This window comes from Zootermopsis nevadensis, unplaced genomic scaffold (assembly GCF_977971745.1).
Source record: "Zootermopsis nevadensis isolate Lab colony 2312 unplaced genomic scaffold, Znev_1.0 Znev_ptg000001l, whole genome shotgun sequence".
Lineage (NCBI taxonomy): Eukaryota > Metazoa > Arthropoda > Insecta > Blattodea > Termopsidae > Zootermopsis > Zootermopsis nevadensis.
The window spans coordinates 6311885-6327428 of NW_028259133.1; the positions used below are offsets into that span (position 1 = coordinate 6311885).

Consider the following 15544-nt stretch of genomic DNA (forward strand, 5'->3'; position numbering starts at 1 on the left):
TGCTCTTACTTTATGATCTAGTCTATGTGTGCATGCTTATGTTGTGAAAGCGGAATTGTGTGATGTCTATTTGAAAACGTGTTGTAAAATAAAGAATTTTAACACTAAAGCGGTGTTTAAAATGGGCAGTTAAATTTTCAGACACCAGCAGTAGCAGTTCTTACAAAGTTGTATATATCTCGGATTCGTTTTTGCAATGGTAATTTTAGGTTGTGTGGCTGTAAACTATAAATAAAGTTACGAGGATAAATTCTGAGTGGCCGAATCCAAAATCATGTACTTTAAAGCTATAATTTATTTTAATTGTACAAAGTTACTAATATTATTTTTATTTGTTTTTCTCAGGCCCGAAATGCTGAGAAAGCGATGTAAGTAAACGAAATTTCACTGAAGTAATAGGTGATAAGAATGGGACATGTATGATGCTTACTCATTATGAAATTTTTACTGTTTTAATGCTCAGTTCTCTTATTTGGTCATACCATTGGTTCCAGGACAACTTTGGCCCGTTGGAGGGCGGCCCAAGTAAGTGATACAGGAAAGGAAAGGGAAAGGAGACCATATCTTGCATCTGAATGTCTTGATCTGCCCAAAGCAGAGAAATGGAGAATGCAAATTATTCGAGAAACTGCGAAGAAAGTTGCTCAGATACAAAATGGTATGTGTGTCACAAAAAAATTAAGTATTTAATTTTAATGGAGTAATGCAGTGATGTCCCTTAGTATGTTCACTGGTTATTAAAGGGGAGGTCATATTCTTTACTTAGACAAGAATTTTACATGGTGCTGCACACCTGATAGTCGCTTACCTCTTTTACCTGGACAATTTTCTTCTATAAATAGGGGTGGTGGACCTCACTCCACATGGAGTAGACTGAATAGCTACAGAACAATAGTTGAACAGCTAATGATTTGCAAAATCAGGGTTATCCTTCCTGGACAGTAAGTTCAGATTTTATTGTTTGCCAGGATACCTCATCATAAAGATTTAATAAGTTTAAGAATGGTAAAACCAATTTTTCTTTAGTTTTTTCACTTCTGCAAATTAAACACCACAGCCAGAAAATTGGTACATCTTCTTGGTGTCTCAGTCAGTTGTTTATTTTTATATCTTAATTGCATCATGCTTGTGTTTCAATACAATACTTTTATTTTCCGTCGTTTACACAAGCTTATTGTTAAAATCATATAAAATTTCACATAAAATTGTTACATTTTAAAATTGACGACATGTTTCGATATACAATCTTATCATCGTCAGGTCTATCAAAATTAAAATTAAAATCTGGTGTATCTGTTGCTCTGCTTATATTGTTTTTGTTTTTACTCGTTTTTACTACATCTCCAGGCTTCTTCGATTTTATTTTTGGAGACGCGCCTGGGTGCCTATATCTGCAAAATCAATTTTAATTTTCATATCGTGATAAGGCTACCGAAATAGGAAATGGAATAATATTACTCTAATTTATAATATTTTAAGGAATTATTCAAATATATCGTATTACAAGCAAAATGAATGCAATCACAAAATATAAAGTATTATAACATACCGGGTTGTGTATGAGGTGCGTGTCCGTTGTTATTGAATGGCAGACAGTAACTGAGTTGTGAGTATCGTGTATGGCTATATATATATTGGGTGAAAGTTGTTTAGGGGGTTGGGTCAATGGACTGTAGAATGTTAAATATCGGATTGTTCGTGTAAATGTTGCTGTCATTTAATGCAAGGTTCTGTTTATGTGTTCTTTGTATATGATATTTCTCTATGGTGTCTCTATGTCGTTTATTTTGTATTATTTTTATAATGTCCAATGTATGTTCTATTTTGTTGTATGAATGTCCTGTGTTTAATATATGCTTTGCATATGCTGAATGGTCTTTATTATGTTTTATTGCTGTAATATGTTCTTATACTCATGATTTTTGATGGAAAAAATACAGACATAAAAAATGTTTTAAATGAATTTAACAACATAAATCAAAATATACAATTCACTTTAGAAAAAGAACAAAATAACAAATTAAATTATTTAGATCTAACTATAATACGAAACGAAAATAACTTCGAATTCAAAATATATAGAAAGCCCACAAATACAAGCACCATAATACATGCCTCTTCATGCCATCCGAATGAACATAAACAGATGGCTATTAACTACTTAATAAACAGGAAAAATACATATCCCATAACCACAGTAAACAAACAAATTGAATGTAACACAATAAAACAAATTCTAATAGAAAACGGATATAATAATCATGAAGTAAAACCCAAAAATAAAATAAACAATATAAACAACATAAATGAAGACGGAAACGAAAATAAACAAAACAAATGGGCCACATTCACATATATAGGAAAAGAAACCAAATATATAACAAAAACATTTAAAACAAATAACATAAAAATAGCATTTAGAACAAAAAACACTATAAAAACATCTTGAAACAAAAACCACAAATAGATACAACAAATCAATACGAAAAACCAGGCATATATAGGTTGAAATGCAATGATTGCCCATTAACCTATATAGGCCAAACTGGACGCACCTTTAATCAAAGATATAAAGAACATATTACAGCAATAAAACATAATAAAGACCATTCAGCATATGCAAAGCATATATTAAACACAGGACATTCATACAACAAAATAGAACATACATTGGACATTATAAAAATAATACAAAATAAACGACATAGAGACACCATAGAGAAATATCATATACAAAGAACACATAAACAGAACCTTGCATTAAACGACAGCAACATTTACACGAACAATCCGATATTTAACATTCTACAGTCCATTGACCCAACCCCCTAAACAACTTTCACCCAATATATATATAGCCATACACGATACTCACAACTCAGTTACTGTCTGCCATTCAATAACAACGGACACGCACCTCATACACAACCCGGTATGTTATAATACTTTATATTTTGTGATTGCATTCATTTTGCTTGTAATACGATATATTTGAATAATTCCTTAAAATATTATAAATTAGAGTAATATTATTCCATTTCCTATTTCGGTAGCCTTATCACGATATGAAAATTAAAATTGATTTTGCAGATATAGGCACCCAGGCGCGTCTCCAAAAATAAAATCGAAGAAGCCTGGAGATGTAGTAAAAACGAGTAAAAACAAAAACAATATAAGCAGAGCAACAGATACACCAGATTTTAATTTTAATTTTGATAGACCTGACGATGATAAGATTGTATATCGAAACATGTCGTCAATTTTAAAATGTAACAATTTTATGTGAAATTTTATATGATTTTAACAATAAGCTTGTGTAAACGACGGAAAATAAAAGTATTGTTTATTTTTGTGTGTTGCTGTTAATCCTCACTGAGTGGTGTGTGATTTTTCCATGTAAATTTTAATATTTTTTATAAAAATATCAGTGAATAAGAACAGGAAAGATACATGTGACAAATTGAATTTAAGAAGGCAAAATTGCAGCATTCAAAAAGCCAATGATTTTGGTGGGTGGCTGACAAGATACAAGGAGAGACACAGTATTGTTTATGTAAACCCTCATGGAGAGAAACAATTGTTATGGTTCAGCAGCTGACATCTGGCTACTACAGATTAGGAAACTATTAAACTCTTAATAGTCCAAAGGATATCTTTGATACAGACAATACAGGACTGTACTCCGGAGCTGCTCCAGATTATTGCACGATTTGTAGAAGTGCCTCCGCTTCTGCAGAGAAGATGGTTAAGGACAGAATTACAGCCCTATTCTAAAATATAACCTAATTTTTATATAGTTTATCATTATCTTTGTTTGTAAGTAGCCTAATTCCATTTCCTGGCTCAATACTTGTGAATCTTTTCAAAAAGTCCATGGTACTCATGTGGAGAACCTGACACGTGTGAACAGGAGTTAATGACTGGGTGGACATATATCATGATCTTCAGGTTAGTTGTGTGTTAACAGATGAATAAATTGCCCACTGTCTAATTAATTAATCCAGGGAGTAGGGTGAAGAGAAAAATAAGCATGAACCTGAACAAATTCCAGTTAGCAAATAGCAAACTCATGAAGCTATTATCATTCTAAGAAGAGCACTGGAAAAAAGTTTAACAAATGAATATCTGTACAGAATGTACAGTACTGACAGTTATTTAAATAAGTTATGTGTTAAGCTGACCACTCACCCCTATCTAATGCCAGGTTAAGACCTCATACTATACCTTCACTCCCCCCAAGCGCCTACATGGTGTATAGTGGGACAGCTTTACATTAAGTATGCTAATAATTAAAGAGGAGGCTGAAATAAGAGACTTTTTTTCCATGAACTGTAAATTTGAATACAAATTTTTTGTTTTCTCTTTGAATGTAAATTTGTTGATGGGTATTGTTATACTGCATCAGGCGAGTTTATGTGATGTGTTTTTAATTTGTTTTACCTAATAAGCAAAAATATTCCAGTTCATCCCAAATTTCCAAATTTGGCATATATTTTACTAATTTCCTATTTTTGGGAATATTCTCTTTAACAATTACATTTTTTAATTCAGTGGATTGTTATAACATTTCACAGGAATTAGATCCACATTTTTAGAGGATTTAAGAATGATGCTCAGTGATAAGATGAAACACACTATTAACTTCTGAAACTGGAATTGGTTCTCAGTGCCATACTGAGTATTTTTTATTTGCTGCCTCTTTTTTAGGGCAGCAGCTGTGTGTGTGTGTGTGTGGCTGGCAGGCATGGTTAAGATTTTTGTTGCGACCCCAAATGCCCTGACTGAAATGTTTTTTAATAGTTTTCCCCAGTTCCTCCTGGTGAATTACAGGATAGTACCTTGAAGTACCCCATAGTTGCATCTTCCTCATTTCTTATATCTTTCACAAAAGATCCATAAAATGAAAGTCCTAATTATGTTCTTCTGTATTTGTTTAATATCCTCTTAGTATTCCATTTCTCACTTCGTATTTACTGTCAGTAAGAGAAGATTAAATGTTTTCATGACCAAATAAGAAGTCTTGTTTCCTTACATACCTGAAATGATATGAGTATGGTGGACCCTTTCCTCTGTGCAGCTGGGCTTGGTGAGTTTAGGATCCGAGATCTAAATGATGAGATAAACAAACTTCTCCGTGAGAAGGGTCACTGGGAGACACAGATACGAGAACTTGGAGGTCCTGATTATGCCAAGGTAGGACCTCGTATGTTGGATCATGAGGGCAAGGAGGTTCCTGGGAATCGAGGTTACAAGTATTTTGGAGCAGCCAAAGACTTGCCAGGTAAGATAAATATTTTAATAAATGCCAAATCTTTTTTGAATTAAGTAATGTCAGAGGTGTTTTTGGGTTTTATTTTAAAGCTTAAGCTAATACATATACGTGCAACATAAACATTTATAAAATAATCATGGAAATTTTATCTTTTCTTTAAATTCTTATGTTTCTTTATTTCTCACAACTGTTCAGCTCCAACTTATTTGCGCTAAATGGAATAAGGAGGAAATGTCACAACAGTGGAAGGAATCTATTAATGTACCAAGTTGTCACAAAGAGGCATATCTAACCTTTAAGAATCTGTTTCCAGCAAGACAGTTAATTAATCAAAAGTGATTTTTATTGACAGACTAAATAATTATTCTTATTTCAACAGTTTCTGATCCTAAGAACTATTATGATAACATGATACTGCTCTTTCATTCATAACTTGGTATTGGTAATGTGACAGTGATCACTTATCAGTGAAAGATCAGTGTTAATGACTAGGTTGTTCATACCTCATTAGTGCCTGATTAATAAACTTAACCTTATGTACCACTAACTCATCCTTCATTCCTCTTTTCTGTTACTAGTTTGGCATTTAAATTGTGTATTTACGCACAAATGGTGGAAGAAACTATGCATGGGGCTGTTCATGGAGTGTTGAAAACATATTATTTTATGAAATGTATCATGGAATCAGGTGTTGTTCCAATCATTTGGTACTTCATTTACATGGCAAAATAACTTAATAACATGGTATTTGTTGTTAGTTCAGGAAAGTAAGTTATATTCATATCACTTGCATTTCTTGTGTATGAATATAACTTACCTCCCTGAACTAACTGATAACTAAATCTGCATTTCTGACATTTATCAAATTTTGCACTGGGCACACTTTAAGAGGGACTGCAGACTGTTACATGAACTACAGCTGAAGGAATGTTTTTTATTCTGGAAATTTCAAAAGAAGTTATTTTGTTCTACAGGTGTGAGAGAGCTTTTTGAACAGGAACCGCCCCCTCCCCCGAGAAAGACACGTGCTGAGCTCATGAAAGACATTGATGCTGATTATTATGGTTATCGAGATGATGATGATGGAATTCTAACACCACTCGAACAAAATGAGGAAAGAAGAGGTATATGCATTGTAACTGATCATGAATTTTGGATTTACATATATAATCAGGAAGTGTGGCAGCAGTTTTCTACGTTCACCACAGTGGAAGAAAGCACAGCAGATATGATCAAATGTTAAGGTCATATTGTTGGCATTTTTAAATCATACAGACATAAGTACCTTCTCTGCATCATCTGTCATTGGTTTCCCACATTTACATTATTTTGTTAGAAATGCAGAGAAACATGGGAAAATTGCACCTGACTCATTATATCCCTTACTGCTCTGCCTGGAGTTGAATGTCTGGTGGAACACAATATTTCTGTGGTATCACATCTTTCCTACTCACCTGATTTTGGGCCTTTTAATTTCCTTTTTTCATAAACTGAAAGTTGAATTTGTAAGATGATGATTGACAACAAGCAGGTCACTGAACCAGGGTAGCTCAGTCAGTATAGTGACTAGCTACGGGCTGGGCGATTGGGGTTCGATCCCAGACGGGGGCAGAGTATTTTTCATCTAGCCTCTGCCTCCAGACCAGCTCTGGGCCCCACCCAGCCTCCTGTCCAATGGGCACCGGTATCCTTTCCTGGGGTAAAGCACGGCCGGGGTGTGATGCTAACCACTCAAAAAAGAGTAGGAGCTATACCTCCGCTCCCCCAAGTGCCTGCATATACGTGTAGTGGGACACTTTACTTACATGTCACTGAAAAAACAATAATATACTGGGTTCATAGTGCATTACATTTATGAACACAGTTGAAAGTACTAGAAAATATGAGATCCACATCTTAAAGTATTATGAGACAGTGAGAAAGGATGGCTGTCAGTATAGTAACTAGGCTGTGGGCTTGATGTATGGGATATAATTCCTTACAGGGCAGGATTAGTCTCTTTGCCATAGCATCAGGACAGGCTCTGGTGTCCATGCTGCCTGTTTGTTAGACACTTGGGTACGAGGGTTCTTTGGTGGTAAAGTGGTCAGGGCTTGAAGTTAACCACTCACCACCTTCTAGTGCCAAGGTTAAGAATGCATGAAGCTGTACCTCCACTCTCCTATATGTCAGCATTGTGTAGTGCTTAGTTACACACTGGGGACAACTTTACCTTTGATTATGACACAGTAACTTTGTGAAAGAAAGAATGGCATTTCTGTCGGCTGATTATGTTCCTTATGATTTATTCCTATTTCTTAAACTTTTTCTTGTACTGGTGTGAATGTAATCAGCCTGGCTGTGTGAACTGTAAAATAACACTCGATTAGTTTAGTGTATTCAAACACCAGCATCAACAAGCAGAATGTTATCAGTCGTTATGTCCGGTGAGCATTTAGAAGACATGTCAAATGATGACTTATTCTGAAGAAAGTTTGTAGATTTGGATTCTGACAGTGACAATGAAATCAGTGTTCATGATATAGTTGTAAATTATGATAGTTATCAAAATAGCAATAGTATTCAGAGCTTCATTTATATAAAAAAATCTATTATGTGAGCCTATAATGAGAGTTCAGTGGGTACAGTAAAAGGAGAGACTGAAGAAATTAAATAAATATCTAGTCAGGATATCCACCACCAGCTGAGATTCAAACTGAGGTCATCCTGAATACAAGCTGAACATTACCACTGAGCTATAGGTAGTTAGTCCAATGAGTATGAAAGATTGGCTGTACTAAAATGTGTTTAGGTATTTGTTAATGTCTGGTTGATATTTTTTTCTATCCACCTACTTACAAGTATACAAATACTAGTCTTCATTATTTGTATCTTCTAGCCGTCACAGTGGCCGCTTGGTCTGAGGTGTGGGCCTTGTGCCGCTCGGACACTGGGACCGTGGGTTCGAATCCCACTCAAGGCATGGATGTTTGTCCACGTCCTTCTGTGTTGTGCTGTCCTGTGTACAAGTAGAGGCCTTGCGACAAGCTGATCACGTGACCAAGGAGTCCTACCAAATGTCTAATAGATGAAGCAAACCTCCAAAGAGAGGAATAAAGCAGACCCTGCCAAAGTGGGACAAATGCTAAAGAGGGGAAACAAAATTATTTGTATCTTCTGATTTATAGTAGTGGATGAGTTAATATGTTTATCTTCAGTGAGATTCTTAATTTTTAAATTGATTTGGTGTTTGTGTTACACTTTTACTTGAATTTTCACAGCAATAGCAAATGCTGTGGCTGATTGGAAAGCAAAGAAAGAGGCATCTCTTCATGCAGTGGGAGAAGACCTGGGTCAAGCCCAAGAAGAAGAAGAGGAAGAGAATATTTATGCTGTGCCACCAGAAATGGATGTAAGGGGACACTGCACAGACAACTTTGTATTTGATATCTTGCCCTGCAGCATGCAAAAAAGTGAAACTTCTGAACGTGTAACATGTTCAGTGTGTCAGATAATTTTGGTCTGTGTACCTCTAGAACTAAAGACTAGTAGTGTTAGTAACATCATGCATGCAGTTAGTTATGTTACTGTGTTTTAGTTTAGAAGCATGGAGGAGGTAATAGTTAAAGGAAATGTCTGTACTTTATTGTGGATTTTAAAGATTGTTTTTAACGTAAAAGTAGTCTAAAGGTTTAGATACATAGTGGTCTCACTTAATCAGCATAAATGGGGCCAAGTGGTAGGGTGGTTAATCATAAAGTTGGTTAATACAGAGTTACATTCTTTTGGAGAAACATTAAATAAATAAATAATAAAAATATAGTACATTATGTGTATGAAGAATTATTTCATCGTATTGGGAATTCAGGAATCCTCAGAAAATGTCAAGGCAGTTAAGCCATAGAGCTAAGAGAGAGCTGATTAATGGAGAGTCCACAGTACATAGTGTTCCTTATTTAGGCAAGTAATTATATATAAACATTTTGTCTGCTAGTCTGATGAAGATGAAAAGCAGACTTCAGAAGAAGCCCAGCAGCCAAAGTTCATCGCACACGTTCCAGTCCCATCACAACGAGAAGTAGAAGAGGCATTACTGAGGCGTAAAAAACAGGAACTTTTGGAAAAATATGCAAGTGAAAACTTAATTAATCAGTCAGAAGAAGTGAAAGACTTGTTGGGAGTTCATACATGAAAACTGTGATAAACTAATATGTCCAGGAAAACTGTGCAAGAAACTGTATGGGATGACCACTGGTAAGAACCATTGTTTGGTTTATTAATGATCACATGACTGATATACTGTCACATTCTGCTTTGGAAAAATATGTGTCACTTGGGGAGTGTTTGGCCAACTGCTGTGCCCTATGTTACGACAGCATCAGAGAAGTATATAGGATGTCCGATCATTGCATGTTAAGCATACGTCATTATTCTATGCTGAAAACTGAACAGAAAATCTACAGTGCATATGGGGCCTGATTTTCTGTTTAGTTATCAAGATGTGATGTGTTTTTAGAGTTCACAGTTTGGCATAAAGAAATAATAAACATAAGCAATTGTAGATTAAACTTCATTACTGAATGTACAGTAATTATGAACAACATTAATTGTTGAAAATTTTGACTTGTTTTCAATGCAAGCTTTGGCACGGTGCACTCATGACCATCATACAATGTGCAGTACTTCTGATGCAGTTCTCATCTCTGCTACTATGTAATCCATATGTACAGTAAACTTTAGTTTTGAGTGTGCCCCACAGGAAGAGATACAAAGGATTAAGGTCTGAGCCACTGTACCAGACCATTATGGCTTGCCCAACAATTCTCAGATGTTGATATAACAACTTGCTATAGCATTGTTGAACTGTGAAGGCACTCCAGAGGTACTGAAGAGTATGTGATGGTCATATATGATTTGAAGCTTACACGGTGGCGTAACTCAGTAAACATTTCTCGGGTGATGGCTAAATGATTAAACTGACGTTTCAGGAACCATCTCTGTCCCCATCATCAGGGTTCTGTTGTGACCAGATTATGTGGTTTCATCGTTTAGCCATCTGATCACCCCAGAAAATTTTATTGTATATGATGGTCATTAATGCATGGTGCTGAAACTTGCATTGAAAACAATGGTCACCATTTCCAACAGTTAATGTAGCTACTTGTGACTCCTATATATTCAATACTAACATTTTGTTACAATTATGCTTACACTTTCTCTTTCTTTATTACTGATTGTGAGCTCTCAAACATTTATTTCGTAGTTGGATTTGAGATTTTCACAGCAGTGAGTATAAAGATGGCTGCCTTCTGGTAGAAGTTTGTCGATGTTTCAGAGATCCTTCATGCCTCCATCAGGGCACTAATCGCCAATGTCATTTCATATCTTGATAACTGAGTCCTTCAAGCCCTATGTGCCTTAAAGCTTTTTTGTTCAGTTTTCAGTATAGCATAATGCTGTATACTTTCTGATGTGCAATTACAGGATGCCTGTATCACTGTTGTGTAAATAGTTCAGAAAATGCCTAGGTATCAAATGCTTAAATGCCTAGGTACAATGCAGTGACCTGTTCGAAGATGTGATATCCGAAACTACAGTTTTATTGTATAATAACATTACAAGTTCATGTCACATTTATTTTACTGTCAGATGGATGTGGCACAAAGGATGACTCAGAAACAATATATGAGATATGATATGGAATTTTTATTCAGAAGAATTTGTATGCTAGGTATAAAATATAAATTTGATTCATACAATAGTATATCTGTTCTCAGACACAGTTAATTTAACCCTGTCTGTTGTGAATTCATGGTTGTCCCCACAGAAAGGGTATTTTTATCTTTTGTTTTATTTAGTGGCCCTGTCAGTGGCTGAGACTACCATTAACAAAGAGGATAAGGGGAAGACATACCAGATGTTATCAAATGGCATTATGATACATCCATTTCAGAAGAAATCCTTCCAAAACTATGGGGACCACATATTCATATTTATTTAATATACCACCAGGTATACCAACAAGTTACGTATTTGTGTTCCATTCACAAAGCATTCTTCTTTGTTGGTTGTTGTACCATTGCATACATTTAACTTCACCATCCTGAATTGTGTATAAAAAGTCAATTCAATAGAAGTAAATGATTTACAAATCAGTGGATCTGATGTGTAGTTATTCATTTAATTTAAAAATTATGATTTTCTCATAACTTGAAATTTCAGGGCACCAATTGTTCTTTTGATCTTTACTACTGAGTGACATGCTCCAAGAATTGTTACTTTGGAAGTTCCATTTGAAACAACTTATTGTTTTCAAATAGATTTCTGTATTTCAACCAATATATATTGTTATCTTAATGAAATATGAAATACATCCTAAAATTAGATTAAAAACTGAAAATCAAATTATCAACTGTCTGAATTTATTACTCAATCCTGAGTCTTCACTGTTATTACATATATGAAAACAAAATATAACTTTGTTTAGTGTATGCTTTGAAGTTATTCTATTTTGATAGAACACAACATTAGCAGAATAAAAGAAATATTATTTCAGTGGAGTCTGTCAGACTTTCTTTAGTGTTATTTTTCTTAATTGCCTTCTTTGTCTGAATAATTTATGCGTCTGTTTTCATGTGCAGTGACCTACTGTGAAAACATGATGTACTAATGCTCTTATGCATAACTCTACAGTATAAAATTTCATCGAACTTGGTTTATCCATTCGGGAGTTTTTTTATTCATATGGCTAGATGGAATGATTTTAATAAGTGCTCTATACACTTGAAAATCACTTAAAACACTAATAATATTTTACTGTTGACTTGGCCTACAAGGTTATGAGACACTTAAATTGTGAATTTCAAGATACAGCAAGGTTATATGTTATAAAGGAGGAGCAATGGATAGAACATTATAAAACGTATGGTATTATCCTGGTAAGGAGAACGCACCAGAAGAAGACACAGGGAAGGTAGTAGATGAAATTAGTGTGGAAGAATTAGCAATACAAGGATTGAAGAATAGAGAAGCCCCTGGCTTGGATGGTGTTAACTCAGAACTCTTCAAATATGGAGGTACACCCTTAAAACTGAGACTTCTTCATTTGTTAAATTTATGTTGGAAATACTGCATCATACCTAATGCATGGCAGAAAGCAAAGCTAATATCATTGTTTAAAAAGGGGTAGAGGAATAGCTGTGAGAACTACTAGGGCATTAGTTTACTAGCCACTAGCTAAAATGTATGCAAAAATATTAAATAAGAGGCTTATGAATATCTCAGATGACCTACTATTGGAAGAACAGAATGGTTTTAGAAAGGGACATCTTGTATGTATGATATTTTTACCATATGACAAACTACAACCCTGATGTACTCCCTGGTTAATTTTAATATCTTTTGAATATCTTCCTTCCATATCTAAAATGATTGTAGTATTTTGGTACAGAGACCTATTGGCACTTATTAAATGTCGTGAGTAGCCTAGGACACATTTGATCAAGGACAAGAATGGGGATCTGCTCACGGACTCGCATGGCATTATAGACAGATGGAAAGATTACTTTAGTAAGTTACTAAACATTCACATAGCTGATAAATTTAAAGGTCCTTAAGTACATACAGCAGAGCCCTTCATCCTGGAACTGAGCCTTAATGAAGTTAAAATTGCCATTGGGAAATTAAAATGATATACATCGCCAGGTATCACTCAATTCCAGCGGAACTAATCCATGCAGATGGTAGGACACTGCACTCTGAGGTATGTAACCTTATGGTCTCCATTTTGAACCCGGAAGTACTACCAAAATAGTGGACAGAATCAACTGTTGTTGCTATCCATAAAACAGATGACAAAACTGAGTGCAGAAACTTCTGAGGTACCTTTCTTTTGTCAACATCATACAAAATTTCACTGAATATTCTGGCATGGTTAACTCCATTTATAAATAAAACTATCAGGGACGATCAATGTGGATTCCACCGTAATAGGTCAACTACTGATCTGATCTTTTGCATTTGACAAATATTAGAGGAAAAATGGGAGTATAATGGGTCAATTGACCAACTATTTGTGGACTTTAGGAAGGCATATGACTCAGAAGAGAGGTACTATATGGCATTTTGATTAAGTTTGGAATACCAAAGAGACTTGTTAGGTTAATTAAGATGTGTATGGATCGGGTATCTACTAGAGTTTGTATAGGTAACCGTCTGTTCCCAGTGCACAGTGGCCTAAAATGGGGATGCTTTATCCCCAGTGGTTTTTAATTTTGTTCTAGTTCATGTCATCAGGAAGGTCAGAGGGAATCAGGAAGGGCTCGAATTGAATGACTTGCACCAGGTACTTGCCTATGCTGAAGACATCAATCTGCTTGGGGGATGCGGTGGGTACCATAACCAAAAATGTAGAAATTCCCCTGTAGGCTAGCAAGGAAATACACCTAGAAATAAATGTAGACAAAACTAAATACACAGACATAATATGAGATCAACTTCAGCAACATTGGCAGAATATAATTATACATAACATATCATTTGAAAATGTTTCATAATTTAAGTATCTGGGAACAACAATAACAAATAGAAATGAGGTCCATGATGAAATTTCGAGTTGAATACATTCGGGAAACACTTGTTTGTGTTCAATTCAAAAATAGTTATCTTGTTTGCTATTCAAAACACTAAATATCAGGATATATAAAACAATAATTTTGACTGTTGTCTTGTATGGTTGTGAAACATGGTCTCTTACCTTGAAGGAAGAAATGACTGGTGAATTTAGAATATTGCATAACGAGAAGCTGCGTGAATTGTACAGGTCAACCAACATAACAAGGATATTGAAATATAGGAGGCTCCGATGGGCTGTAGCACACTTGGGGGCTGCAAGGGGTGAGTTTTGATAGGGAATACTTCTGGAAAATGACCACTGGGCAGACCAAGAAGGAGCTAGGATGGTAATATCAAGATGGATCTTAGGGAGGTGGGCTGTGAGGGTGGTAAATGGATTGAGTTAACTCAGGACCGTGTCCGATTGCAGGCTTTGGTGTTTGACCTGTAGGTTCTGCTAGCAGGGAGTTAGTTTGTAACAACTCTATTCATCCCACCCTCAGTAGTGCTCATATTGAAAATGAATTTAGTTCTTTCGATTTTCTCATTATCAGGGCTTGAAAAATATAGTCACCTCTGTCAAGAGATTTAATGAACGTTTGAGTTGTAATTCACAGTATAAACTGAAATAAATATAGTTTTGTTTCAGGACTTTTCTCTCCCAACTTGATATTAATATTTTGGTGACATTCTTCCAGATGTTTCTCTTATGTCAATCAGATGCCATTGGCCAGATAAATATAATAGTTTAAATGGCTATGTAGTGTATTAAAAATTAACATCATTTAGTCTTCATATGCTATAATGATAATAGAGTATTTATTTTAAAGGCTTTGGGGGTTGCAAATTAATTATTATTTTGGTGAGTAGAAGCTGACATTTTTCATAATAACTACCGATAACTATACTTTGTAATATTCTGTATTAGTGGCAACTGGTCCTAGGGTAACCAGTAGTCTATAAGGCCCTAATTACTGAAAAGAAACCAGTAATATAATTATTGATGCAATATTCAAGCAAAGGTATGTTACCACTTTGTACAATCAGATGGTTTGGTAATAATACAGTACTTAAATGACATTTTGGCATGTGACTAAAGATTTATTACTCTTCAACTGTAATATAGGTCTTCATCCCAACTGCATAATTTCTTACCATGTTAAACAGTATATTAATGAGTGCACTAAAATACAACCACACATATTGTGTAGTTATATGGAATATTGTGACTCCAAATGGTTGGACATTTTCTCCAGCACTGTTTGTAATGTGGCAAAGTACTTGTTGGACAACAATTGCATGTCCTTGTTATGTTTTCTGATGCCATCATATGGCATTTGGAAGACACTAGATGGCACAATGTTCAGCACTTCTTCACCTTCTTCAAATTCATGTCCATTTTTATCACATTTGAAGTATTTCTCCTGTAAAGGAAAACACGGAAATAATGTGATAAATGTAAGACCATGATAGTAGTTTGGATTATTAACTGTTCTGTTGTATCAGCTACTAACATTATACAGCACTGAAAAACAAAAGGTGGATAAGGAGAGATAAAGGAAGGGGTTCATCTCAAGGCACTAGCTTTGTATTCTTATGTAAAGACTGAGTAAAACCATGAAAACTTAGGTGGGATAGTTATTCTGTTGTTCAGATCAATTAACATTGTTAATTGTTTAT

General features: G+C 35.0%; 2 protein-coding genes across 5 annotated transcripts in view; one reads left to right on the plus strand and one right to left on the minus strand.

The window, feature by feature from the left end:
* LOC110829258 (pre-mRNA-splicing factor ISY1 homolog) lies at positions 1-11811 on the plus strand. 2 transcript variants are annotated; one of them, XR_015538401.1, is made up of 8 exons: positions 1-199; positions 346-368; positions 495-658; positions 5078-5281; positions 6247-6396; positions 8533-8663; positions 9246-9505; positions 11110-11811. XR_015538401.1 is itself a non-coding variant. In XM_022062813.2 (7 exons), the coding sequence occupies exons 1-7, from the start codon at positions 197-199 to the stop codon at positions 9441-9443; spliced, it is 873 nt and encodes a 290-aa protein (XP_021918505.1). In that variant the 5' UTR covers positions 1-196; the 3' UTR covers positions 9444-11811. The 2 variants fall into 2 exon arrangements, 1 of the variants encoding a protein (XP_021918505.1); XM_022062813.2 differs by having other exon boundaries at positions 9246-11811.
* The window catches only part of LOC110829256 (uncharacterized), a 20447-nt gene continuing 15840 nt past the window's right edge, over positions 10938-15544 (minus strand). Inside the window, exons 6-7 of one of the 3 annotated variants that reach the window (XR_002542925.2) lie at positions 15020-15288; positions 10938-13695 (exon numbers count right to left, since the gene is read on the minus strand). Coding sequence is in view for 1 of the 3 variants with exons in the window: in XM_022062811.2 (XP_021918503.1) it covers positions 15076-15288 (213 nt within the window). In the remaining 2 variants the exon portion in view is untranslated. Of the gene's footprint in view, positions 15289-15544 lie in introns of all 3 variants that reach the window. The other 2 variants (XM_022062811.2, XM_087360120.1) reach the window with 2 other exon arrangements.